Below are 26,304 nucleotides of genomic sequence, written 5' to 3'. Positions count from 1 at the left end.
CAATTTCAAATAATACATTTTCAACCTCTTAAATTTCAGGGAGATGAAGTTCACTATCAAACCTGTTTATAAGATTTTTTTGTTATCCTTTCATAAGGCTTTAATTTTTGTTGTCTTATTTCACACCCACTTTATCTAACATAAGGGCCAATGTAAAGCTTGAATTACTAACAAAAGCGAACATCGGAGAGGGATCTGAGTTAAAATTTTACCCTAAGTTTACTGGGAAGTCACATTTATCCCTTTTGCCTAAACCTGAACATATTTCAAAGATGCTTTCACCATGTTATTGTTCAGATTAAGCATTATAACAAAATATCATAAAAATTGTTGGCTCGTAAACAGTAAACAACAAAAAATTATTCTTTAGTGTTCTAGGTGATAGAAATCTAACATTTAGACAATGTGAGAATCAGCATCTGGGGAGATTCCTTTTCTGATTCAAAGACAGGACTGTTTTTACTGCCCTCCCATGGCAGAAGTGTCTAAGGAGATCTCCAGATGTGTTTTATAATTACACTATTCCCATTGTGGAGTACCCTGCACTCCTGAATTTATCACTCCCAGAAGTTAATAATACCATCATTTGGGGACTTAGGGTAGAAAACCACGGGGGAAAGAAAAAGAACTATAGCCATGCACAGAAGACACAATTTCAAAAACACAATCAGGAGTTAATTCAGAAATTATTATATAGGTGGAAACACATAAGGCTTTGTAATGAAACAAGAATCCTTATAGGTATTTTCCCTCATGATATCTTCTCCTGCCTTGTGAGTATACTCATATTACCTAGGAAGCAGAAGCACTTATGGGCTTCAACAAGATTCAGAAATACTTAATACAGAGATGATTTACACTGGCAGGTCTAAAACCCAAGTTAAGCATTGGTTTTAGCAGCTGTAGTTCTGATGAATAACTAAATATATCCTTGTGTGTTTTCTGAACCTTCAAATCATGACCGTGTTCATATTTCTTCAAAAAGCTGACTCAGTGGGTGAGCTCTCAGACAAGTAGAACAGAGAATGCTGAAACATCAGCTATCAAAGACACACAGATATGAGGTCTTTACTGTTGAGGAAATGAATGTCCATGTGTTCATAGGTTTATTACTTACTATCCATAACCATTTTATACACTTTAATAAAGTAGTAGCCTGTGTGTATGTTTCACAAACCAAAACCTCAGCTAACTTTGCTTTCATAAACCAAAACCTCAGTTAATTTGTTTTGTTAATATCTAGTGAACACTCAAAAATGCTGTTTTCTGGTCTCAAACTTTATTTTTTCTAAGTTTTCCACTTTGTGCCCAAGGTATAAGGCTAGTGTTTTGGAGAACAGGGTGGAAGTTCTCTACTTGATCGAAATATGCTTACATTCTTGTATTGGAGCGATTGCTTTAGATACAGGACAACACTGCTTAAGAAGTTCAGTGATAAAAATAGAAGAAGAAGGAGAAGGAGGAGAAGGAGGAGAAGGAGGAGAAGGAGGAGAAGGAGGAGAAGGAGGAGAAGGAGAAGGAGGAGAAGGAGGAGAAGGAGAAGGAGAAGGAGAAGGAGAAGGAGAAGGAGAAGAAGAATTTAACCAGGGCAGAGATTGGAAAGAAAGCAAAAACAAACTTCCTGGAAGGACAGAGAGGGACCTGATTGTTGATAACTGAAGCATACACATGTACTTTTATTTATCAAGGCTTTTAAATTTATTTCTTGCATCCCAACCTGCTTGAATTTTCCAGTTTTATAGACCCATGTACCTCAAAACTTCTCTGTTTTCAAACACTCCATTAGAATTCCTTCCACTCCCTAATGCACTCTTTTTAGATCTGAGACTCCGTAAATCCATGGAAGGAAGACATTTCCATGCACTCTTAATGTATATATTCCCCTGTGGACTATATCTTACTGTATATTTATATATCATATTGAGGTCATTGGGAATTTTTTTCTCTGCTCAGTTAATTAATGCCTACTACTTCCATAGAATATAAGAGTCACTTTGTATATAAACTATTGAATATGCTACCGAATGCAAAATCCTTTAATGTGCAAAGGGTCAGTTAGCAAAAACATTTTTTTTTTTAAATTTGGGTAAAGTTAAATTTTAACAAAAAGTTGAGTATATGAAATATTGGAACTTGAAAAGCTCAGAAACATTGTCCACAAAGACAGAGCACCATTTATTAACACAAGAAAAATAATAAAACATGACATATGGAGATTTTAAAAATTTTCTTATGATCATACCTTAATACAGAATAAATGCCCATTTTACTAAATAACTTAGATAATACAATTTTGTATCTTGCATATCATGGGATACAATTCTGCAAAACAACCACTTTAAATAAATATGTATTTTTATAGATAGTAAAATTATTTAAAACTACTCTTGCTTGTAAGTTTTTTCAGGGCCTCTTTAACATTCTTGTTGCGCATGCTATAAATCAGGGGGTTTAAAATGGGAAAGAAAAGTGTGTAGAAGAGTGACCTCCATTTTATGTTGATCTAAAGACTATGAAGAACTTCTCCAGAAATACGTAAAGGGTATAGTGCCTTGGAAAACTGCAACTGCAGTTATGTGGGCGTCACAATTGGACAAAGCTTTGAGCTTCCCCTCAGCAGAGCAAATCTTCCAAGAATGATGAGATGACGTAGCCATAAGAGACAAGGATTTCAGAAATGGTACTGAGTTCAATAAATCCCCAAAGGACAAATAGTACCAGCTCATTGATTTGCATGTCAGAACAGGAAAGGAAGAAAAGTGAAGGGAAATCACAGAAGAAATGATTAATCTCCTTAGATCCACAGAAACATAAGCGCGATGTTAATGTAGTGTGTATCAAAGCATCTGTCAGGCCTACAAGGTAAACGCCAGCCATGAGCAGTGAACACACCTTAGTGGACATGTCTACTGCATATTGCAATGGGTTGCTGATGGCTTTATACCTATCAAAGGCCATCACTGCCAGCAACAGACATTCAGAATCAGCAAAGATACAGAAGGTCAAGAACTGCAGAGCACATGCAAAGAATGGAACTGATTTGTTCTTGTCAAATATGTCGACCAGCATCTTGGGTCCAACTGCTGTGGAATGGCAGAGGTCACAGAAAGAGAGGTGGCTGAGGAAAAAGTACATTGGTGTGTGAAGCTGGGGATCCACTCTGATTAAGAAGATCATCCCAAGGTTTGCCAGAAGATTAATGAGGTAAACCACGAGAAACATGATGAAAAGGGTCACTTTGAGGTCAGCATTACTAGTAATTCCCAAGAAAATGAATTCATCCATTCAAGGATGAACAATTTTTCCTGTCCATTCTTCTCCTCTCTTGTCTAAATGCTCAAAACATAATAAATATATATTTGATTCATTTTTTCTTCCAGAATATAATAGGACAGAACATATCTTATAATAGTATTTTTATTTTTATGCTTTTGTATCAAAGCATCTGCCAGGCCTATGAGGTAAACCCCAGCCATGAGCAGTGAATGCACCTTAGTGGACATGTCTACTGCATAGCGCAAGGGGTTGCTGATGGACTTGTACCCATCAAAGGTCTTGTCTTACTGTCAAAAGCATATGGTACAGGGTCTTTTTGTACAGTAGAATATATGACTAGATATTTTTCTTAGCATAAAAAAATGAAAAGATACAAAATCTATTCTGTCCTATTTATATTCTAGTTGGAAAAAATGGATTGAATATGTATTTACTATGCTTTGAATATTTAGACAAGAGAGGAGAAGATGGACAGTGAAAATTGTTCATTCTTGAATAACTTCATTTTCCTGGGAATTACTAGTAATGCTGACCTCAACGTGACCCTATTCATCATGTTTCTCCTGACTTACCTCACTAATCTTCTGGAGAAGAATGAACAGGAAAAATTGTTCATTCTTGAATTGATCTTGGGAATTACTGATCTCAAAGTGACCTATAGTGCCATGGAAAACTATAAACATGGGTCTATAAAACTGGAAAATTCAAGCAGGTTGGGATGTAAGAAATAAGTTTAAAAGCTTTGATAAATAAAAGTACATGTGTATGGTGCAATTTTTGAAGATCACTACTAGTGATTGGTTTTATTTTATTTTATTTTTTTATTCTTTTTTTATTATTAGTTGTTCAAAACATAACAAAGCTCTTGACATATCTTATTTCATACATTTGATTCAAACAGATTATGAACTCCCACTTTTACCCCGTATACATATTGCAGATTCACATCCGTTCCACATCCACTTTTTTACATACTGCCATACTAGTGTCTGTTGTATTCTGCCACCCTTCCTATTCTCTACTATCCTCCCTCCCCTCCCCTTCCCTCTCCTCCCATCTTCTCTCTCTACCCCATCTACTGTAGTTCATTTCTCTCTCTTAATTTTTCCCCTTTCCCCTCACTTCCTCTTATATGTAATTTTGTATAACAATGAGGGTCTCCTTCCTTTACCATGCAATTTCCCTTCTTTCTCTCTTTCCCTACCCCCTCTCTTTCCCTCGCCCCTCTCGGCCCTGTCTAATGGTGATCTTCTTCTCATGCTCTTCTTCCCTATTCTGTTCTTAGTTGCTCTCCTTATATCAAAGATGACATTTGGCATTTGTTTTTTAGGGATTGGCTAGCTTCACTTAGCATAATCTGCTCTAGTACCATCCATTTTCCTACAAATTCCATGATTTTGTCATTTTTTAGTTCAGAGTAGTACTCCATTGCGTATAGATGCCACACATTTTTTTTTATCCATTCATCTATTGAAGGGCATCTAGGTTGGTTCCACAGTCTAGCTATTGTCAATTGTGCTGCTATGAACATCTATGTAGCAGTATTCCTATAGTATGCTCTTTTAAGGTCTTCAGGGAATAGTCCGAGAAGGGCAATAGCTGGGTCAAATGGTGGTTCCATTTCCAGCTTTCCCAGGAATCTCCATACTGCTTTCCAAATTGGCTGCACCAATTTGCAGTCCCACCAGCAGTGTACAAGTGTATCCTTTTCCCCACACCCTCACCAGCACTTGTTGTTGTTTGACTTCATAATGGCTGCCAATCTTACTGGAGTGAGATGGTATCTTAGGGTGGTTTTGATTTGCATTTCTTTGACTGCTAGAGATGGTGAGCATTTTTTCATGTACTTGTTGATTGATTGTATGTCCTCCTCTGAGAAGTGTCTGTTCAGGTCCTTGGCCCATTTGTTGACTGCTTTATTTTTTATCTTATTGTTTAATTTTTTGAGTTCTTTGTATACTCTGGCTATTAGGGCTCTATCTGAAGTGTGAGGAGTAAAAATTTATTCCCATGATGTAGGCTCCCTATTAACCTCTCTTGTTGTTTCTCTTGCTGAGAAAAAACTTTTTAGTTTAAGTAAGTCCCATTTGTTGATTCTTGTTATTAACTCTTGTGCTATGGGCATCCTATTAAGGAATTTGGAGCCCAACCCAACAATATGTAGATCGGAGCCAACTTTTTCTTCTATCAGATGCCATGTCTCTGATTTGATATCAAGCTCCTTGATCCATTTTGAGTTAACTTTTGTGCATGGCGAGAGAAGGGGATTCAGTTTCATTTTGTTGCATATGGATTTCCATATGTTGAAAATGCTATCCTTCCTCCATTGCATGCTTTTAGCCCCTTTATCAAATATAAGATAGTTGTAACTTTGTGGATCTGTCTCTGTGTCCTCTATTTTGTACCATTGGTCCACCCACCTGTTTTGGTACCAGTATCATGCTGTTTTTGTTACTATTGCTCTGTAGTATAGTTTGAAATCTGGTATCGCTATTTCACCTGATTCACACTTCCTGCTTAGAGTTGCTTTTGCTATTCTGGTCTTTTTGTTTCCATATGAATTTCATGATTGCTTTATCTATTTCTGCAAGAAATGCCATTGGGATTTTGATTGGCATTGCATTAAACCTATAGAGAACTTTTGGTAATATCGCCATTTTGATGATGTTAGTTCTGCCTATCCATGGATAGGTAGTGATTGGTTTTAAAGAACACTGTGTGAGTCAATACAATGAGTACTATGCTTGGTCTATGTGGTCTTTAGTATTTGATGGGACACATTATAAGTATCCTTTTCTTTCCAAGAAGTGTATTAGGTTGACATAAGGCTCACTGCCTATTTGTAAGTATAGTCTGGAGGCAAAGGGGAATTTTCCTGATCATTGAACAAATAATGCTCAAACAGAAATTATGGAACCCACATAAAAAGCACATAAACTTGCATGATATCAGGATTTTAGAAGGATATATTTATTTAGAAAGTGAAAACACGATGAAGACCAATTAATAGTTCAAACATTTATGGGTTTTTGATAAACCCAGCCTAATTCCTTCTTAAGATTGGGAACCATCTCGTCAAAAAGGCATCAAAAGTGAATTTTGGCTTTACTATAAATTTACTGTGATTTCTAAACTTGTTTGGAATGCCTGCCCGTGCCTTGAACTAACCCGTGCCTAGCATTCCATGACCAGATAACAACCCTTTCTGAAACTTTAGTGACACCTTATAAATTCTGACTTTCCCTGGCCAGATAACAACTCTTTCTGAAGCTCTAGTGGTGCCTCATAAACTCTGATGTTGGGATCTAAATTTACTCCCTAAGCGCTGGACCATTATTAACCTACTACCTGCCTTGTGTTATGCTTGTCAAAATCCTGTTATCTGTAATTTCTCAAGACATCCCCTCTTTTTTGCAACTTTCTGTGCTATAAAGCTGTGCTCCTAGAGAGCTGTGGGGCTGTCTTCTATTCCCATGGGTTTTAGGAGAGACAGTCTGAAGATGGTCGGAATTACAAGCTTGCTTTGATTTGATTTAAATTGGAGTTAGTGGTCTTTTCTTTGTGTCATGGTTTAACATTTTGTTTCCTTAAGTGTATTTATAAATATGTAATTTTTGTGCATGTGTGTATGATTCTTAATTGTACTCAGGTATGTGAACAGTGGAGAATGGATATCTGTATATTTTTATTTGTATGCTTTCTTATTACTGTGGTATTTCTATGATCAATTAATTTAAAAATTGTATTACTGTACATACCTACTCTATGATAAAATAAGTACAGTCGTTCTTATCATCCAAGATATAAATAAAATTATGTTATTTTTGAATATTATCAAATTCATTCAAAGATTTTTGTTCTGAGAACACTTTATTTTTGATGATTAGACTTCAGAATTTACAAAACTACTTTAGAAAGCATAACATGGTTCACTTATAAAACTCTCATTTTTTTCAAAAGCGGTCATTTTTTTATTTTAAAAATTTTTTATTAGTAGTATTTTTTAGATTTGTGCTGCTAGGACTGAACCCAAGGACTTGTGCATGTGAGGCAAGCCCTCTACCAACGGAGCTGTATCTCCAGCCCTACATCATTTTTTTTTTAACCATACAGTTTTAAATTTGGAAACTCAAGATCTTTCCTGAGAGGAGCCATTTATTGGTAACTGAGCACTGAGCAGATACCATTGTATTATAACAGGCTGCATTTGGGACTTAAACCTAAAGCTACTTCTCTCAGGCTTTGAAATCATGCAAGCATGTAATTACATTTATGGTTCTCTGTTGTCCCCTCTGAATACATGAGCATCTTTAGTAAATGTTGAATGGAATCTGAAGTCACTGAATAATATCTGTACAACGAAAACTGCAAATTACTTCATCCTAGAGAAGAAATAGAATATGTGCATATTTTACATTATAAAATACAATCTGGGGCTGGGGATGAAGCTCAAGTGGTAGCATGCTCTCCTAGCATGCAAGGGGCACTGGGTTCGATCCTCAGCACCACATAAAAAATAATGTTGTGTCCATCAAAAACTAAAAAATAAATATTAAAAAATTCTCTCTCTCTTTTTTTTTTAAAAACATACAATCTGTATTATCCTTGTCCAGTTAAAACTGAATTAATGAAATTATTAGCTCCAGTGCTGCTCAAAAGAAATATGAACAAAAGTATATGGGTAAATTGAGATTATGGGGCACAAGCAGAAACCATTAAGACTGTTTCTGAAAAGGAACATTGTCCCCATTCTGTCACATGTGCTGTTTTCCTTCACTACATATGAACTACATACTATGATATAAACTGTCATAGGGTCCCACTAATGCCACTTTCAAAAGCTTACATCTCTCCTGTGCTTTACTTATATTTTGAGAGTTCTCACCTGAGATATTTTATATAATGACAGCTAGAAAAGCTACAGCCTTTTAAGTCTTTAAGTTCTACAATGTTAGTGGATAATTCAGAATTTCATAGAGTTGTACAATCCTTCTAACTCATGGTCATGTTTGCATTTTCTCAATAAGATTCTCCTGATATTTGGACATCGTATACTTGAGCAGAGCCACATGTAGTACTGAGCATAGATTAAGTTCTTAGATGAATGCTTTCTACTTCATTTGCACACTTTTTTTTATTCACTAACTTAGAATATGCAATCATTTTATTTGTTTTTAAAAACTATAAAATATTTACTCAAAGTACATTGCATATCCTCAATTCACTAAAATTTTATATCTAATGAACACTCGAATGTTACTCCACTGATTGACCTTTATTAATTTTTCCATTCTGTGTCTCAGTCACAATGCTCTGAAAGAATGAAAAGCATAAGGCATGCTGTCCTTCAGCAAAGAATGCTGACAGTCTTTCACTTAAGTTCAATTTAATAATCAGAGCAATGGGAAAAATGATGCTTTTGGGGGAGTATTCCCTATTAATCACTAAGGTAACCATTTAACCAAAACTGAAAAGGAAAAGAAAGGAAGAAAATCTCAGAGTTGAGAATTTTAGTTCAAGGTGGACTTTATTAATGTCCTACATTTACAATTTTTTTCATGTCATTTTATTGTTGATAGGAAATCAATAAATTTATTGTACAGTGTGACATAAAGTTTATATAAAAATGAAATATTGAAAACACATAACTCTCATGATATCTTTTTTTTCCATTGATAGATAATTGTCTTTTGTGAAGTTGGTTTTAAAATTTGCAGTCAGTAGCATATAGAATGTTTTTAAAATTATTCAGACTATAATCTTTGTAATCCCAAATCATGTCAAAATCTCTTTGTTCTCAAATGCATAGACTGTACCTAAATGTTGTTTTCTTGGGCAACTGGAAAAGAGAGCAGATTTAACTGGTATGAAGTATGCACTATTTTATCAGTCATAAATGTAAGACTGAAAAGAAGCACTGACACTTAGACATTTATAAATTTTATATTGTGGTCTGGGATCATGAGAATTTTTCTCAATAGACTTAATATAATGAAATAAATCTTGGCTCTGAGATACAGAATATTAGTCTCACTGCATCCCACTTTTGCCTTTATTATAATAATAGCAGCCCACCTTGTAACTACTTAGAAATAACATATCTTCTTTATACTTATAAGATTTTTACAAAATTAAAAATTGTATCAATTGAAAAGAGTCATATATACATTGCATATTTATAAAAGCAATGTGATTATTATTTCTATTATGTCAAAGAAATGGATTACCATATGCATTATTACAAAGCCTCATGATTTCTTTATTGTACAATATTCACAATCTTTTCTTCTACATATTTTGAAATATATAATACATTATCACTGACTATAGTAACCCTACTGTTCAGCAGGACACCAAATTTAGTTCTTCTTTTGTACTCAGACAAATCAGCATAAAACAAATAAATAAGCAAGTGAACAAACAAAAAAGACCTTGAATAAAACATTCTAGAGAAGATTGAATAGACATATCTTTAAAGAAGGCATACAGATAATTATCGAGTATTTTAAAAAATTCAACTCTGATAATCATTAGAGGAATGCAAATCAAAAGCACTTTGCTCCATATTCCTTATTTTTTTGTACTTTATTTTATTAGAGTAGTTTTCCTGCCCGCCTCTGACTATAATTCTCATCTCCATCTGTAATCCTTTTTCTCCCCACCATATCTCCACTGTATCTCTAATCATTGCTTAGATCTGAAGCTAAATATCTCTAATACAAGGAATCATTTCTTCATTGAAGTCTACATTGAAATATTTCCTTTTAAGTAGATCACCTGGCCTTGTGACTTCATGGTGTGCTATAGTTAAATGTGAATTACCTGTAAGTTAAATTGGTTACTCTTTCTGATTTCCAATAGGATATATAGCTCATTTGCATTGAATTTTTTTGTCATGAAAATCAATGCACACAATAATGCAAAAGGTACACACTGAAAACCCAATAAATCTTAGAATAATTAAATGCATAAATGTAAATCAAATAAATGATGTTTTAGTAAAATATATACAGGCAGAAAAGTTTTCTAAAACTAAAGAATATCATATTTAAATTGAAGCCACAGGGCCTGGGTTATGGCTCAGTGATAGAATGCTTGCCTAACATGCATGAGGCATTGGGTTGGGTCCCCAGCACCATATAAATAGATAGATAGATAGATACATAGATAGATAGATAGATAAATGGCACATAATGAAGTATAGGATGTTTAATAAACTAGAAACTACTAGTATGTCGCCATGCATTACTGAGATTTCTCAAACTATAGGTTTTAAACAAAACAACACCATTTTGAAGTTCTGTATAATATGTATTTGTAGGATATTTATTAAAATAAAGTTTTATTTTTCAGCTTTTTTATGCTCACTTTCACATCTTTGTTCCACAGGCTATAAATCAGAGGATTCAACATGGGAATCACAAGGGTGTAGAACAGTGAACTCATTTTATCTTGATCCAGAGAGTAGGCAGAACTTGGTCGGAAATACATGAAGAGTATAGTGCCCTGGAAAATTATAACTACAATTAAGTGGGAGGCACAGGTGGAGAAAGCCTTAAGCCTCCCCTCAGCAGAGCAGATTTTTAAGACAGATGAGATGATGTAGCCATAAGAGACAAGGACTCCACAAATGGCACTCAGTTCAATGAAACCAGAAAAGATGAATATCACTAACTCATTGACCTGTGTGTCAGAGCAAGAAAGTAACAGGAGAGGAGGGATGTCACAGAAGAAATGATTAATCTCATTAGACCCACAGAAACATAAGCGGAATGTTAATGTTGTGTGTATCAAAGCATCAAGCAGACCTATGAGGTAAACCCCAGCCATGAGCAGTGAACACACCTTAGTGGACATGTCTACTGCATAGCGCAAGGGGTTGCTGATGGCCTTGTACCTATCAAAGGCCATCACTGCCAGCAGCACACACTCAGAATCTGCAAAGTTACAGAAGGTCAAGAACTGCACAACACATCCCAGGAAAGAAATTGATTTGTTCTTGGCAAATATGTCGACCAGCATCTTGGGTCCAACTGCCGTGGAATAGCAGAGGTCACAGAAAGAGAGGTGGCTGAGGAAAAAGTACATTGGAGTGTGAAGTCGGGGATCCACTCTGATTAAGAAGATCATTCCAAGATTTGCAAGGAGAATGATGAGATAAACAACTAGACATATAGGGAATAGAATCACTTTCATCTGAGGATTACCAGTGATTCCCAAGAGAAAAAATTGACTTAATGTTGAGCAATTTCCACTGTCCATTCTTCTCGTTTTTTTTTAAGTACTCTGTTATAGATATCAATAAGAAAATGACAGATTAGGGGTTGCTTTTTATGCATATATAAAAAAATATTATTATGAGGCATTTCCTAATTTCCTTTATTATATTTATTATTATTATTGTTACTTATTACATTATTTTCTTTTCCTTCAGAAAATAGCCTACACAAACATAAGTGTCACTGATAAGAAACATTATTATATTTTTAAAAAGAAGCTAAAAAGTCTAACATAAGAACTGATTAACTTTGCTTTCAATTTTATATATAATTTCTGACTATATGACTTTAGACTTAAATAAAACAGTAGATGGGCAATTGGCATATATTGGCATTTGCAATGTGTTGCCTTTATTAATGTTAGAATAAAAGTAGAATAAAATTACATTTTCATGTACCCACATCCCTTGGAGAAAGATTTTGCAAAGGAGTGGATTTCTAAAATATAAATAAGTAACAGTGCAACAGTCCTTATTCAAATGACAAATGAAGTCAGTTAAACTACCATAGGTCTATCAGGAAAACACTATTGGTCATTACACAGAGGGGTTTATTTACTTGAGTAAGAAGGTGTGAAACCAGTCACATACACATCTATCAAGACTTAATTTTTCATTAGTAAGTCAAGTCATATTTTTTCCATTACTTTTAAGCATACCCACTCAGAGACTTACCCAAGATGAGAAAGTCTCTCTGTCCTTATCTCTGGTGCCTGAATGATAAGTAGATCACATCTTATTTTCACCAAGTGACCATTGGGAGTTAAATCTCCTAAGCCACTTCCGTCAATTCTTTATGTTATTCAGACATGATTAATTAGATATTTTTCTGAGTATTTTCTCCTGAGAATACTGAAACAAATTCAACAGAGACTGAACTTTTATTTCTTTGCCCTTGGCACAAATTAATCACTGTGATAAATGGATCAGGACTTATTTAACATTCTTGTTTCATGTCTCTCATGACCCTACACAAATTAATCAATGTCAGAAATGGACCCAGACTTATTTAAAAGTCCACTTAGTGGCTCTCACAACTGTACCAGCTATCTGATGAAATCAGACATCTACAGAGCCACAAAAATTTATTTCTTTTTTGGAGGGTTCCAGGTCCTGCTTCTGCATTTCTGAGACAGCTTCTTGCACAACATTTTAGACAAATGGTAGTCTACAGGCTACTTCTTTCATTAATTATGGTGTGATCCAGCTCACCTCCACACCACCTGCCCTCATTTCAACTCACAGCCTCTTACTACAGGCTGGTCCTCTTTCAAATGTTTGTGTATTTCATCTTATGTGAGTGCCTCTACATTAGCACAGTCATTAGCACAGAGTAATGAATAGGTAAATGTATGTGTTTTAAAATACTTTAATTGTACACTATATATATTCAACAACCAGCAATGAATATATTTCAAGATTTATTTCTGCTAACTTAGTTCACATGTAAAATGACTTATTATTTTTTAATAATGCATATTGGCATGATGTTTTCAAAGAAAACCCCATGATTTAATATTTTGTTTTCAAAAATAACTTTTGATTACTATTATTTACATTAGATACTGGAAATATAATTTTCTGTGCACACTCATTTTTTCCTGTGTGCCACCAATGGATGTTCTCCCTCTTTCTTACTTGAGTAAGCATGTATAATACCATTTACTTACATATCTTTCAAAATTAATTTCTCATTAGTAAGTCAAATCATATTTTTTATATTACTTTAAGCATAGTCACTTAGAGACTTACCCGAGATGAAAAAGTCTGTCTGTCCTTATCTCTGGTGCCTGAGTGACAAGTAGATCACATGTTATTTTCACCTAGTGACTGTTGGGAGATAAATAATCCTGTCTTTGACTTTATTTGACTCCTCTGTAGGTACGAAGATCTTAATCTTGCATTACATTTTTCCCACCATAAGTGTTTCTATTCTCCTTTCTGTAAATGTGTTCTTTAAAAAAATCCATTCAGCACTTATTTTATGAACCCCAAAATTATAATTAAAATATAGGCCATTCTGAATTTCTTGAAAAATGACATTTGTTTGCACACACTATTCAACTTATTTTCATATGTAATATTTCACATACTACTTTGTCTTTCTGTCTCTTAACAACCTCATTATATAGATTCTAAAAGTGAGATACCTGAGTAAATCAGTACACTTCTGGAGTCCCATAAAATCATATTTGGATTCCAAAACACCTATTCTCCTTAGGTAACTTATTACAGTGTAATAGAAAAAAAAACAGATATCCCCTTGGAAAAATATTATCTTGGTTGCTTTCATGAAAAGTTATAGAATCTGTGCAGAGATTCAGATTTCTAAGACTTTGAAATTGTAAGATGATGGAAATTGTAATCCAAGTCTCATCTCTACACCTAGGATAGATTCTCCCAGAAATTAAGCACAGATGGAAGTAGTAGGAAAAGCTACCAGACTGATGCATAATCTGTGTTATTAACTTTAACTGGATACTTCCATATTATTAACTTTGGTTTGCATAAGTCTTCCACATCACACAATTCTAGAATCACATACAACATTAAGAAAACTCCAGGATCTGTGCCATATTCTGAGTGATATTTTTTTAAAATAATGCATATTGGTATGATGTTTTCAAAGAAAACCCCATGATTTAATTTTTTTTTCAAAAATAATTTTTGCTTATCATTAATTATAGTACGTATTGGGAGTATAATTTATTGTGCAGACTCATTTTTCTTGTACAACCAACAATGAGTGTGCTTCCTCCTTCAGTCTTGCCAATCATCCTTGTCTTTGACTTTATTTAACTCCTTTGTTGATGCAAAGACCTTAATCTTGCATTACATTCTTCCCACCATAAAAGTGTCTCTATTGTCCTTTCTGTAAATGTGTTATTTGAGTATCTTTTCATTCAGCCCTGAATTTATGAGTACCAAATTTATTAATTTAATTATACACCATTGTGGATATCTTACAAAATGCCATTTGCTTTCACATATTATTCAACTTATTTCTAGTTTTATTTCATTTTTTAAAAATTTATTTTTAGTTATAGTTCAAAACAATATCTTCATTTTATTTATTTATTTTTATGTGGTGCTGAGGATCGAGCTCAGGTCCGCACATGTACAGGGTGAGCCTTGTACCGCTGAGCCCCAGCCCCAGCACATTCAACTTATTTCTATATATAATATTTAACATACTATTTTGTCTTTCTGCCTCTTTTCAACCTTATTATACAGATTCTAAAGGTGAAAAACATGAGTGATCAGTAAACTTCTGGAGTTCCATAAACATCATACTTGGACTCCTATTCTCATTAGGTTTCTCACTACAGTACTGAAAGAGAGAGAGAGGGAGTGAGAGAGAGAGATCTATGAAAAAAAATCTTGTTTGCTTTCATGAAAAGTTATAGAGTCTTTGTGCAGAAATTCAGATTTCTCAGACAATGGAATTGTCATCCAAGTCTCATCTCTATACCTAGGCTAGATTCTCCCAGAGATTAAGTATAGAGGGAAACAGTAGAAAAAGCTGCCAGATTGTTGTATAATTTGTGTTATTCATTTTAACTGGATATTTCCATATCATAAATTTTGGTTTGCAGAGAACTTCCACATCACACAATTCTAAGAATCACATAAAACGTTAAAAAAAATGGTGCCCCAGTGCCTGAGCCATGTTCTGAGTGATATTTTATAATGTGTCAATGGTTCCAGTATAAACAGATATTGATTAAAGATGTTGACTCTAATGTGAAACTATATACAGTATGTATTTATATGATTTTATATGTACTTTAAAGCACATTTAGTGCAATACTCTATTTTTCTAACTAAAACAAATGATAATTTTCTATGTACAAAATTAATATAAGAGCTGATAAATAAAAGACCATGTATGTACACAGATACTGCAAGGAATTTCAGTGTCATGTCTTACCTGGTAGTACCCTGGAATAATATTTCCTGAAACTTAGTCTATATATTAAGCAAAACATAGTTTGACAGAGGTATCAATATTGATTCTTTAGCACAGTATTTATTGGATAAATCTCCCTATGCTGCATTTCAAAATGAGCAGAAATGAACGAACTTCCCACTAACTAATAATGTCTAATTTTTGAACATATATAAATGCTTATTACTCTTATTTGATTAATATACATTAATTGTATACAACAATTGAATTACCATTATAGATCACACAAAGATGTACAATAGTTTAAATAAAACTAAAATCATTAAAATGTCATTAATTTTGGAAAAGGGTTATAGTTGCTTAGTGATGCATTATTATTCTTTGAGTGAGGGTGCTGATACAAATACACTAAATCTACTGCTTTAAGGGGTATTGTTGAAGTCAAGCCCTAATTAATAAATTGTAATTTTATACACCCCTTAACCTGAAGACACTGATACATTTATGCTACCCAAGAGGTTTACATGCTCTTTTTTCTGTTGCACATTTGAAGGAATGGAAATTATTCTTCATTTAGATCCATTTTCCTATCAGGTGATGCATTCTCAGTCTCTTGGGATGGATGACAATTTTTTCCAAGTTGCACTTGACTTAGGCAAGACCTAAATTTGATTTCCTGAACATGACTCATCATCAGAAAATATAACTTCTCTCCAATGCTTTCTTTAAAACTTGAGTAAAACAGCCTCATGATAATTATTAATAATAGAATGATTATATATATTTATTTTTTTAGTTGTAGGTGGACACAATTTCATTATTTTATTTTTATATGTTGCTGAGGATCATTCCCAGTGCCTCACACATGCTAGGCAAGCGTTCTTCCTCTGAGCCATAACCCCAGCCCAGAATGATTATATTTTTAAAGGGATTTGTAAGTTGTTGAATATGGCTCTATTGAACGATGAAAGAAAATGACAGAATATAAGCAATCAGAAATAAGCCAATTGAAAAAGCATTTGTTTCTGAACTATTTCCTTGGTGGCCATAGTTCTCTTTAAACATGTATAATATTACATTGGCAGCTGTCTGCTTGTGAGCTCTTTCCTTCAGAGAGCTTTGTCTGACAATAAAACATGGACTATTATGATGTAATGGTGATGTGAGGCCTATTTGGATGTGTTCCAGTAATGTGAGAGTACAAATTATGGGGGCATTGGGACCCTATCCCTTCTTCTTTTTATCCAGATCAGATACCAGAGCACTAATAGAACCTCAGAGTTTTCTGAAAGCACCCTCCTAAGCCAATATGATATTCTATCCAGGGAATAATTATTCTTGAAATTTCTCATTAAATATTAGTTTGATATTTTTTTGAACCATGCCTAAGTGGATGCCTACAGGGTGCACTGTTTTCACAGTTTTATTTGTGTCTATGAAATTCATAAAACTTTTTACTATACACCTGCAGGAGCCCATTGCCATCATTCTCATTATTGTAAGGTGTTGCTTTACACAGATATATCACTTATGTATCTACTGTATTGTTTATAGAAGTTGAATTATTATGTCATTAGTATTATTATAAATATTCGCATGCACTTATTGGTGTAGAGACATATGTTGTTAACTTATCTTTTGTACAGAAATAGGGTTCAGAAATATTTGTGTATGATTGTACAGAAAATCGCATTTCATGTCATCATTTTTTTTTTTTACCTGATAGAGGAGTAGTGATGATGCCAAGTAGGTAGTGTCAGTGTCAGAAGGTCGAACACTTTGAAACACTGTCCTATTAACGGGTTTCTTGCTCAAGTTTAGAATTTTATAGACCTGTCACGTTAGTGGATATATAACGTTATTGGTGCTTGTGGTGGCTGGGGTAAGCATCCTCCAAGGCCCATGTGCAAAGACTTGGTCTTCAGCCCATGGTGCTGTTGGGAATTGCAGGATCCTTTAAGAGATGAGGCCTATTTGGATGTTTTACAGTAATGTGGAAGTACAATTGATGGGGACATTGGGACCCTAGCCCTTCTTCTTTCTTGTCTTTTAGGCTTACCAGCTTCAAGAGGTGAGCAAATTCCTTTGATTCTCATCCCTACCACATATGATTGCTTCTCTACAGGCCCAAAACAAATGGAATAAAACCTCTTAACCATGAGTCAAAGTTATTTTTTTCCCCTTAACATTAAGTACCTCAGGTATGTTATTACTATAACGAAAACACTAAGTTACACAGCCATTTTCTGAGAATAGAGAATATAATATATTGGAATAAATCCTTTCTGACTTACATATTCTCAGTTTGAAAATGTCAAGAAGAGGTAAAATTTTTGTCTAGAAATTTCTGGAACACATCTCTAGCATTTCAGGAGAATAATTAAGAATGAAGGGGAAATTCCTTTTCCTTGAGTGAATTCACTTTCTAGGCAATATTTGAACATCCAGCGATCAAAAAACCACTTAGCATATTTCTTGTTGTTGATCTCCTTCATTTTACTACAAACCTTGTAATGGTCATTTTAATTGGTCTGGATTCACAAATTCACATACACATTAAAAAATACTCTAACTTTCAAAAGTACCATCTTCTCTCCTAGTAACTGCAACTGAAGAACCATTGGAGCTAGGATACTAGTAGGCTCAATTGCCAAGACCTGGTCAACTCCATTCTTCAGCTGTGCCATGCAGTTCTTGATCCTTCAATGAAGTAAGTGTTATTTTAAAAAACATATTTAAATAGTGAAATGGATTTACACATAATAGAATCATAATTCATAGAGACAGAATGTGGCACCTAGAAAGGACATTGCAAATAATCTAGATTAAGTCTCTGTTATGTAAAAAGAGAGTAAAGTAGACGATGTTTTAGGTACATACCACTATGCCATGTCTTTTGCATTATTATATTTAAGTGTTATAGTATTAAGAAACAACTCTACTATTAACCCTGTGAACATAATAACCATTACTGTGTTTATTTCAACAATATTTGCCACCAATCATTTGATGGCATGAAAGAAGGAGGTGCTTTAGAGATATCAAGAGGAGAAGGGAAAAATAAGGATTGGGCTAGACAGTCTGTAACAGATCCACGTCTTTGGTGCTGCATTTCACAGCTCTTTAGAATCCCAAAGCAGAAGAGTCAATGGGGACCATCTGCCCAAACTTCTGTTTCAGTTATGAATTCACTAATAATAATTTCAAATAATACGTTTTCAACCTCACAGATTTCAGAGAGATGAAACTCACTAACAAACCTGTTTATGAGTTTTTTGTCATCCTTTCATAAGGCTTTAATTTTCCTTGTTGTTTTTTCACACCCACTTTATCTAACATAAGGGCCAATATAAAGCTTGAATTACTAACAAAAGTGAACATCTGAGAGGGATATGAGTTAGTTGGATGGAAAAATTTTACCCTTAGGTTATTGAGAAGCCGCATTTATCCCTTTGCCTAAACCTCAACATATTTCACACAATGCTTTCACCATTTTATTGTTCAATTTGAACTGTTACAACAAAATTCCATAGAATTGTTGGCTTGTAAACAACAAAAATTATTTTTTAGAGTTGTAGAGGATGGAAGTCTAACATTTAGGCAAAGTGAGATTCAGTGTTTGGGGAGAGCCTTTTTTTGATTCAGACATAGCTCTGTTTTCACTGTCTTCCATGGCAGAAGGGTTCAGGGTGATCTCCAGGTCTATTTGATGAGGTCACTAATACATTGTGGAGTTCCCTGCACTCATGAATTTATCACTGCTGGAGGGTGATAGTAATATCATTTGGGGATTTAGGGTCACAACACATGGGCGAAAGCACAAAGAAATATAACCACATAGAGAATGCACAATTTCAAAACATCAGGAGTTAATTCAGAAATTAATTTATAGGTGGAAACACATAAAGTTTTTTTTTTAATAAAGCAAAAATCCTTTGTAAGTACTCTCTCATGATATCATCTCCTGACTGTGACTGTACTCGTATGACTAGGAAACAGAGGCACTTAAGGGCTTTACCAACATTTTGAATATTTAAGACAGGGATGACACACCTTGCAGCTCTAAAACCTGAGATATACATTGATTTTAGTTTTAGTAGTTGTAATGGATAACTATAAATATCCTATGAGTTCTCTAATCCTTAAAATAGTGGCCACGTCTATATTTCTTCAAAGAGATGACTTGGTACATGAAGCCTCAGACAACTGGAGCAGAGAATTGAAATGTCAACTATCAAAGACACACAGATGTGAGCTTCTGAGGAGATGAATATCCATGTCTCTATAGAGTTATTACTTCAGTATTCATAACTATTTTATATACTTTCATAAAAATAATAGCCTGTGTGTATGTTTCACACATCATAACCTTGGTTAATTTTGCTTTCTTAATATCTGGTAAACACTCAAAATGCTGTTCTCTTGTATTTTATTTTTTTCTTTGTTTTCCCACTCTGTGCCCCAGTGTGAGACTAGTGATTTGGATAACAGGTTGGAAGTTCAGTACTTGACCAAAATACGCTTACATTCTTGTACTGGAGATATTGCTTTAGAAAAAAGGGCAATATGGCCTAAGAGGTTCTATGTTAAAGGAGGTTGGGGTGGAGATTGGGAAGAAAGCAAAGAAAAACTTCCAGGAGGTGATGAGGATCTGATTATTGTGAATGCCAATGCACATATATAATGTTACTTATCAAAACTCTTCTTCTTGTTTTTTACATGCCAGTGTGTTTGGATTCAGTGGTATCAACCCACATACCTCAAAACTTCTCTATTGTCAAAACCTTAACTAGAATCCCTTCCAATTCTTATTGCAATTCTTTTTTAGATCTAAGAGCCCATAAACCCATGGAAGGAAGATATTTTTCCTGCACTCTGAAAAATGCCTTACATATTTCCATGTGACTATATCTCACTGTATTTTTATATACTGTGTTGAGGTCATTGGGAATTTCTTTTGTGCTCAGTTAATTAATGTCTGCTACTTCCATAGAATATAAGAGTCACTTGTAAATAAACTACTGAATATGCAGCAGCATGTAAAATGTTTTAATGTACAAAAAGTGAATTAGCAAAATCATTTTCTAAATTTTGAAAAAAAATTGAATTTAATGAAACATTTGGCATATGAAATGTTGAAACATGAAAGGATCAGAAACATTAATTCAAGAGAAATAAAGAAACATCACAAATGGAGATCTAAAACCTTTATTTACAATCATACCTTAATACAAATACACATTTAACTAAATTGAATTATATAATGCAATTTTGTTTATTGCATATCATGAAATACAATTTCAAAAACAACCATTTTAAATAAATATGCATATGTATAGATATTGAAATTATTTAAAATCACATTTTGCTTTTAAGTTTTTGCAAGGCCTCTTTCACATCCTTGTTGCGTAGGCTATAAATCAGGGGGTTCAACATGGGAATGACAAGCGTGTAGAACAGAGAGCTCATTTTATCTTGATCTAAAGAGTAGGAAGAACTTGGCCGGAAATACATGAAGAGTATAGTGCCCTGGAAAACTGCAACTGCAGTTAGGTGGGAGGTGCAGGTGGAGAAAGCTTTGAGCCTCCCCTCAGCAGAGCGGATCTTTAAGACTGATGAGATGATGTAACCATAAGAGACAAGGACTCCAGAAATGGTACTCAGTTCTATGAATCCAAAAATAGCAAATAATACCAGCTCATTGATTTGTATGTCAGAACAAGAAAGGAGGAAAAGTGGAGGTAAATCACAGAAGAAATGATTAATCTCATTAGACCCACAGAAACATAAGCGGAATGTTAAAGTCGTGTGTATCAAAGCATCTGCCAGGCTTGTGAGGTAAACCCCAGCCATGAGCAGTGAAGACACCTTAGTGGACATGTCTACTGCATAGTGCAGGGGGTTGCTGATGGCCTTGTACCTATCAAAGGCCATCACTGCCAGCAGCACACACTCAGAATCTGCAAAGCTACAGAAGGTCAAGAACTGCAGAGCACAGCCCAGGAAAGAAATTGATTTGTTCTTGGCAAATATGTCAACCAGCATCTTGGGTCCAACTGCTGTGGAATAGCAGAGGTCACAGAAAGAGAGGTGGCTGAGGAAAAAGTACATTGGAGTGTGAAGCTGGGGGTCCACTCTGATTAAGAAGATCATCCCAAGGTTTGCCAGAAGATTAATGAGGTAAACCACGAGAAACATGATGAAAAGGACCACTTTGAGGTCAGCATTACTAGTAATTCCCAAGAAAATGAATTCATTCAAGGATGAACAATTTTTCTTGTCCATTCTTCTCCTCTCCTGTCTAAATGTTTGAAACATAATAAATACATATTTGATTCCTCTTTTTTTGTACCAGAATTTAAATAAGACATAACACATTTTATATCTGTAATTTTTTATCTTAAATAAAATCAAGTCATGTGTTCTACTCTATGAAAAGACATTGTGACCTTTTTAAAACATTTTTGATTGTTCATGGATCTTTATTTTATTTGTGTTTGTAATTTTTTTTGTTGTAGATGTACATGTGCCTTCATTTTATTTATTTATTTTTTAATGTGATGCTGAAGATAGAACCAAGTGCCTCACATGCATTAGGCAAGCACTCTACCACTAAGCCACAACCCCAGCCCTATAATTTTTTATTCTAAGAAAAATATCAAGTCATGTGTTCTACTCTACAAAAAGACATTTTATGCTCTTGAAGTAAGACATGACTATATAGAAGGAGAGAAATTTTGTGATTAATGAGCACATGACTTTCTATATCTTTAATATCTCTGGATCTTACCTTCCCTTTTTATAAAAAAAATTTGATATACTAAAATTTCCATAAATGTTTAAAATAATATTTAATAAACACAGTCAAATTTCTTAGACAGTTTAGGCAGTGATACAAGTATTAAATATTTGCTGTTTATAAACATTTTTGTAGATATAAAAAAAGTTACAATTTTTGCTAATCAAAAGCAGTGATTGGTTTTAAAGACCACTGTGTGAGTTTTAGAAACAATGAGTACTATGCTTGGTCTATGTGCTCTTTTGTATTTAAGACACAATATAAAATTATTTTTTTCTTCTTCCCAAGAAATGTATTAGATTGACATAAGATTCAGTACCAATTTGTAAATATAATCTGCGGACAAAGGGAAGACCTTCTAATTATTGAAAAAATAATGCTCAAACAGAAATTATGGAACTTTCATATTTAACACATAAACTTGCATTCTATCAGGTTTTTAGAAGGACATATTTATTTAAAAATGAAAATCCAATGAGGGACAATTAATAGTTCTACATATATAGGATTCTTTTCTTTAAGTGTATTTGTATTTATGAATATGTAATCTTTGTACATGTGTGCATGATTCTTAATTGTGCTAGTACATGTGGACAGTAGATAATGGATATATGTATATTTTTATGTATATGCTTTCTTATTACTGAAGTGCCTCTATGATGAATTGATTAAATGATCAAAGTTTAAAAAACCTTATGTTCCTGTATATACTGATACAATGATAAAATAAGTAAAGGCTTGCTTATGATCCTAGATATAAATAAAATAAATATTACTTTGTGAATGCTATGAAGTTCACATTCACTCAGAGTTTTCCAGTTCTTAGAAGACTACATTTTTTATCATTAGACTTCAAAATTTATGAAATTACAAAATAAGAAATCATAGCTTGATTCATTTACAAAACTCTCCCCCTTTTGTTCCAAAACAGTAATTTTTTAACCTTATAGTTTTAAAATAGTTTTAAATTTGGAAACTTAGGAGCTTACCTGAGGTTAGCTGTTCTTTGGTAACTGAGCACTGAGAAGTACCATTGTATTATAACAGGCAGCATTTGGGACTCCAACTCTCTGAAGCTACTTCCCTAAGGTTTTGAAATAATGCAACCATGTGATTACATTTCTGGTCCTATGTTTTCCCCTGTGAATACATGAACATTGTAAGTACATGTTGAACTGAAATCTTGAAAATAGTCACTGAGTGATATATGTCAGAATGAAAACTGCAAATTTGTCCTATAGAATACATAGAATAGGTGCCTATTTTACATTATAAAATATAATCTGCATCTTCCTTGTCCTGATGAAGTTGAATGAATAAAACTAATAGGCCCTTATTTAGTCATTTCCACTTTCTTTCTGTTGTTCATCTTTTCTTTCATTTTTTCAGCTCTATCCTTCACCATCTAATTGCATTTTATTGAGATATAATTCATATACTATACATTTTACACTTTAAAGTAAGCACATTTGTGGATTTGACTATGTTTGGAAGGCTATGCACTCTTTACCTTCCATTTGCAGGACATTTTTCATCCCTTCTGCAGGAAATTCAGGCCCATTATTGGTCACTCCACTAGCCCCTCCCCTCAGTCCCTGGCAGCCTCTATCTACTTTTTAAACCCATGTGTTCTCCTAATCTGCATGTCAACTATAAGGAGAACTACGCAATATGTGGCCTTTTGTGTTGCTTTTTCACTTGTTTTACCAGTTTTTGAAATCTATCCTTTGCATAGCAAGTAACAGAATTTCCTTCCCTTTCATAGCTAAAAATTTTTTCTTTTATGTGTATAGTACATTTTATTTGCCCTTTCATCAATTTCAAGATATTCTGAGTAATGGTGTAAACATTCATTTTCATGGAATCTTTAAGGGTCACTTTCACCCAGTATTGCCATAATCCCATTTCCCATCCACACGCCATCTATCCACATTTCTCAGATTGTATGAATAATTCACATTCTCTACTTTTATTACTTGTTATGGTTTGGATGTAAGGTGTCTCCCGAAAGCTCTTATGTGAGACATTACAAGAAGGTTTATAGGAGAAATGATTGGGTAATCAGTGAATCAATCCCCTGGTGGGATCAACTGAGTGGTAACTGAAGGCAGTAGAATATGGCTAGAGGAAGTGGGCTTTGGGGGCTCTGTTTAAGGTACACATTTTATATCTAGACAGTGGATTCTCTTTCTCTGTGCTCTGATCATCATGTGAGCAACTTCTCTCTGCCATACTCCTTCTCCATAAAGTTCTGCCTCACATGAGCTCCAAAGAATGGACCCACCCTTCTATGGACTGAGATTTCTGAAACCATGAGCCCTTAAATACACTTTTCCTCCTCTAAAATTGTTCTTGTCAGGGCTGTAAGTCTCAGCAGTGAAAAAGTTGATTAAAACAGTATTTTCGTTTTAAATTAAACTTTATTTATTCAATTAAGAATAAAATTTTAGGAATAATATTCGTGTTTCATTTTTTCATGTTCCCTACAGTAGCTAATAAAATAATTTGTAAAAGTATTTGTTTACCAAGTATTTACTATTAACTATTTTAACCTGTTGATAATGGACTATAGTGTAAAAGAGTAGAAGCACGTTGCCTTTGCAGGGTTTTTTTATACTAGTAGTATACATACATGTAAAAATAATTCCTTTAAGAATTATGCATCAATAATGATTTGTTGAAATATAGCAGAGTTCTGCATTTTTCTATAAAAAATTTAGTTTGCTGATATCCATATTCGTTCTTCACAAAATTAAGATTTACTGATAGTTTGACCTTGATATTTTGCAAAAACCCTCCCAGAAAAAAAGTAATAATCTTCTCTACATACCTTGAATCTTGGTCTATCACTGTGGTATCTAATTAAATTGGGCTACTTCAAAATGTTCCAGAAGTCGCCCTGCATTCACAATGTCTGACTGACCTGTTACTCTCCTTCTATATATGTGCTATTCAAGTACTGTTTTATTCACCAGCTTCAGTAGATATGTGTTCCATAAAGAAATGGAAAAAAGATCTCACATAAGTTCCTTGACTAAAAATGTTGAAAGTTAAAAATCAAACAATTTAAAATGAGAACTTTCAGAATTCTACATGGGACAATGACCGTGTTGTCATATTTAAGATGGCTATACACTTTGGACACATTTCTTTTAGAGACATGTGGCTTTTTATTCATCCTTTGACATTTCACTGTCATTTAATTGACTCAACCAGCAAAGATGGAACAGATAACTCTATGTCACGCCAGTTATATCCTTTAACAAATTAGATCTCTCAGCCATTAACTGCTGACATCAGTGTACACCACAGGACCTGCTCTGAGACTACAGGGGGAGGAAAAGAGAATGAGATGAGGGTGTTTTTTTCTATACACAATCACCATGGTGTCAGTTATGAGGTAGTAGCCTAGATGGTCAGCTGAACACCACCGGGTGACCACAGTTAACATGAGGAAGAGCAGAAAAGTTGCCCCTCTCATGGTTATCCTAAATATATTCCAGGATAGTGGTTACACAGCAAAAGATAACTGAAGTGGTGTGGATAGAATATATTCAGAGAGAAATATTTTAATGCTTTTATCAGTGCATTATAGTAATACATAATTATGGGGTTCACTTTGATATAAACATACATGCAAGAAATATAATTTGTTCCATTTCAATCCCCAGGGCTTCTTTCCATGTCCTTCTGGCTGCCCCTATTCCCCTTCAACTGGTCTTACTTCTATTTATTAATTGCCTTGTCATTTTGTGCTTTATATATATACATAAAGGTGGAATTCCTGTGGTATGCATGCATTTAAATTAGAGGGTGATATGTTGAAACAATTATTAAGTGCTTAAAGTTACCCAGATATTATTCACAGCAATTAACTGTTAATTCAGTGAACCATGTAAAAATTAAAGATCACCATTTTGCATGTATTTTAAATGAAGGAGAGAATTATTAAATAACTTGCTAAAAATGCTATTGTGTAGCCAGATACCAAAAGGCATGCAAGTCAAGGAAAGCTGGTTCTCTCACTTAGTAATCTACCCT

General features: G+C 34.1%; 2 protein-coding genes and 1 pseudogene across 2 annotated transcripts; all 3 read right to left on the bottom strand.

The window, feature by feature from the left end:
* Positions 1-2,371: 2,371 nt before the first annotated feature.
* LOC106145623 (olfactory receptor 5W2-like) lies at positions 2,372-3,313 on the bottom strand (annotated as a pseudogene).
* Positions 3,314-10,605: 7,292 nt separating this feature from the next.
* Positions 10,606-11,538, bottom strand: LOC101978566 (olfactory receptor 5W2). The gene has a single exon (XM_005342171.2). The coding sequence runs from the start codon at positions 11,536-11,538 to the stop codon at positions 10,606-10,608; it is 933 nt and encodes a 310-aa protein (XP_005342228.2).
* A 9,284-nt stretch (positions 11,539-20,822) lies between these two features.
* Positions 20,823-21,752, bottom strand: LOC101978273 (olfactory receptor 5W2). Its single transcript, XM_005342170.2, has one exon. The coding sequence runs from the start codon at positions 21,747-21,749 to the stop codon at positions 20,823-20,825; it is 927 nt and encodes a 308-aa protein (XP_005342227.1). The 5' UTR covers positions 21,750-21,752.
* Positions 21,753-26,304: the final 4,552 nt, after the last annotated feature.

This window comes from Ictidomys tridecemlineatus, chromosome 4 (genome assembly GCF_052094955.1).
Source record: "Ictidomys tridecemlineatus isolate mIctTri1 chromosome 4, mIctTri1.hap1, whole genome shotgun sequence".
NCBI classification, from domain to species: domain Eukaryota; kingdom Metazoa; phylum Chordata; class Mammalia; order Rodentia; family Sciuridae; genus Ictidomys; species Ictidomys tridecemlineatus.
The sequence above is the reverse complement of the archived record's forward strand: the minus strand, read 5'-3'. Positions and strand labels throughout refer to the sequence as shown.

Bases quoted from the DNA above. Each gene is read 5' to 3' on its own strand.
- LOC101978273 (XM_005342170.2), bottom strand. From the start codon at position 21,749: ATGGACAAGAAAAATTGTTCATCCTTGAATGAATTCATTTTCTTGGGA.
- LOC101978566 (XM_005342171.2), bottom strand. From the start codon at position 11,538: ATGGACAGTGGAAATTGCTCAACATTAAGTCAATTTTTTCTCTTGGGA.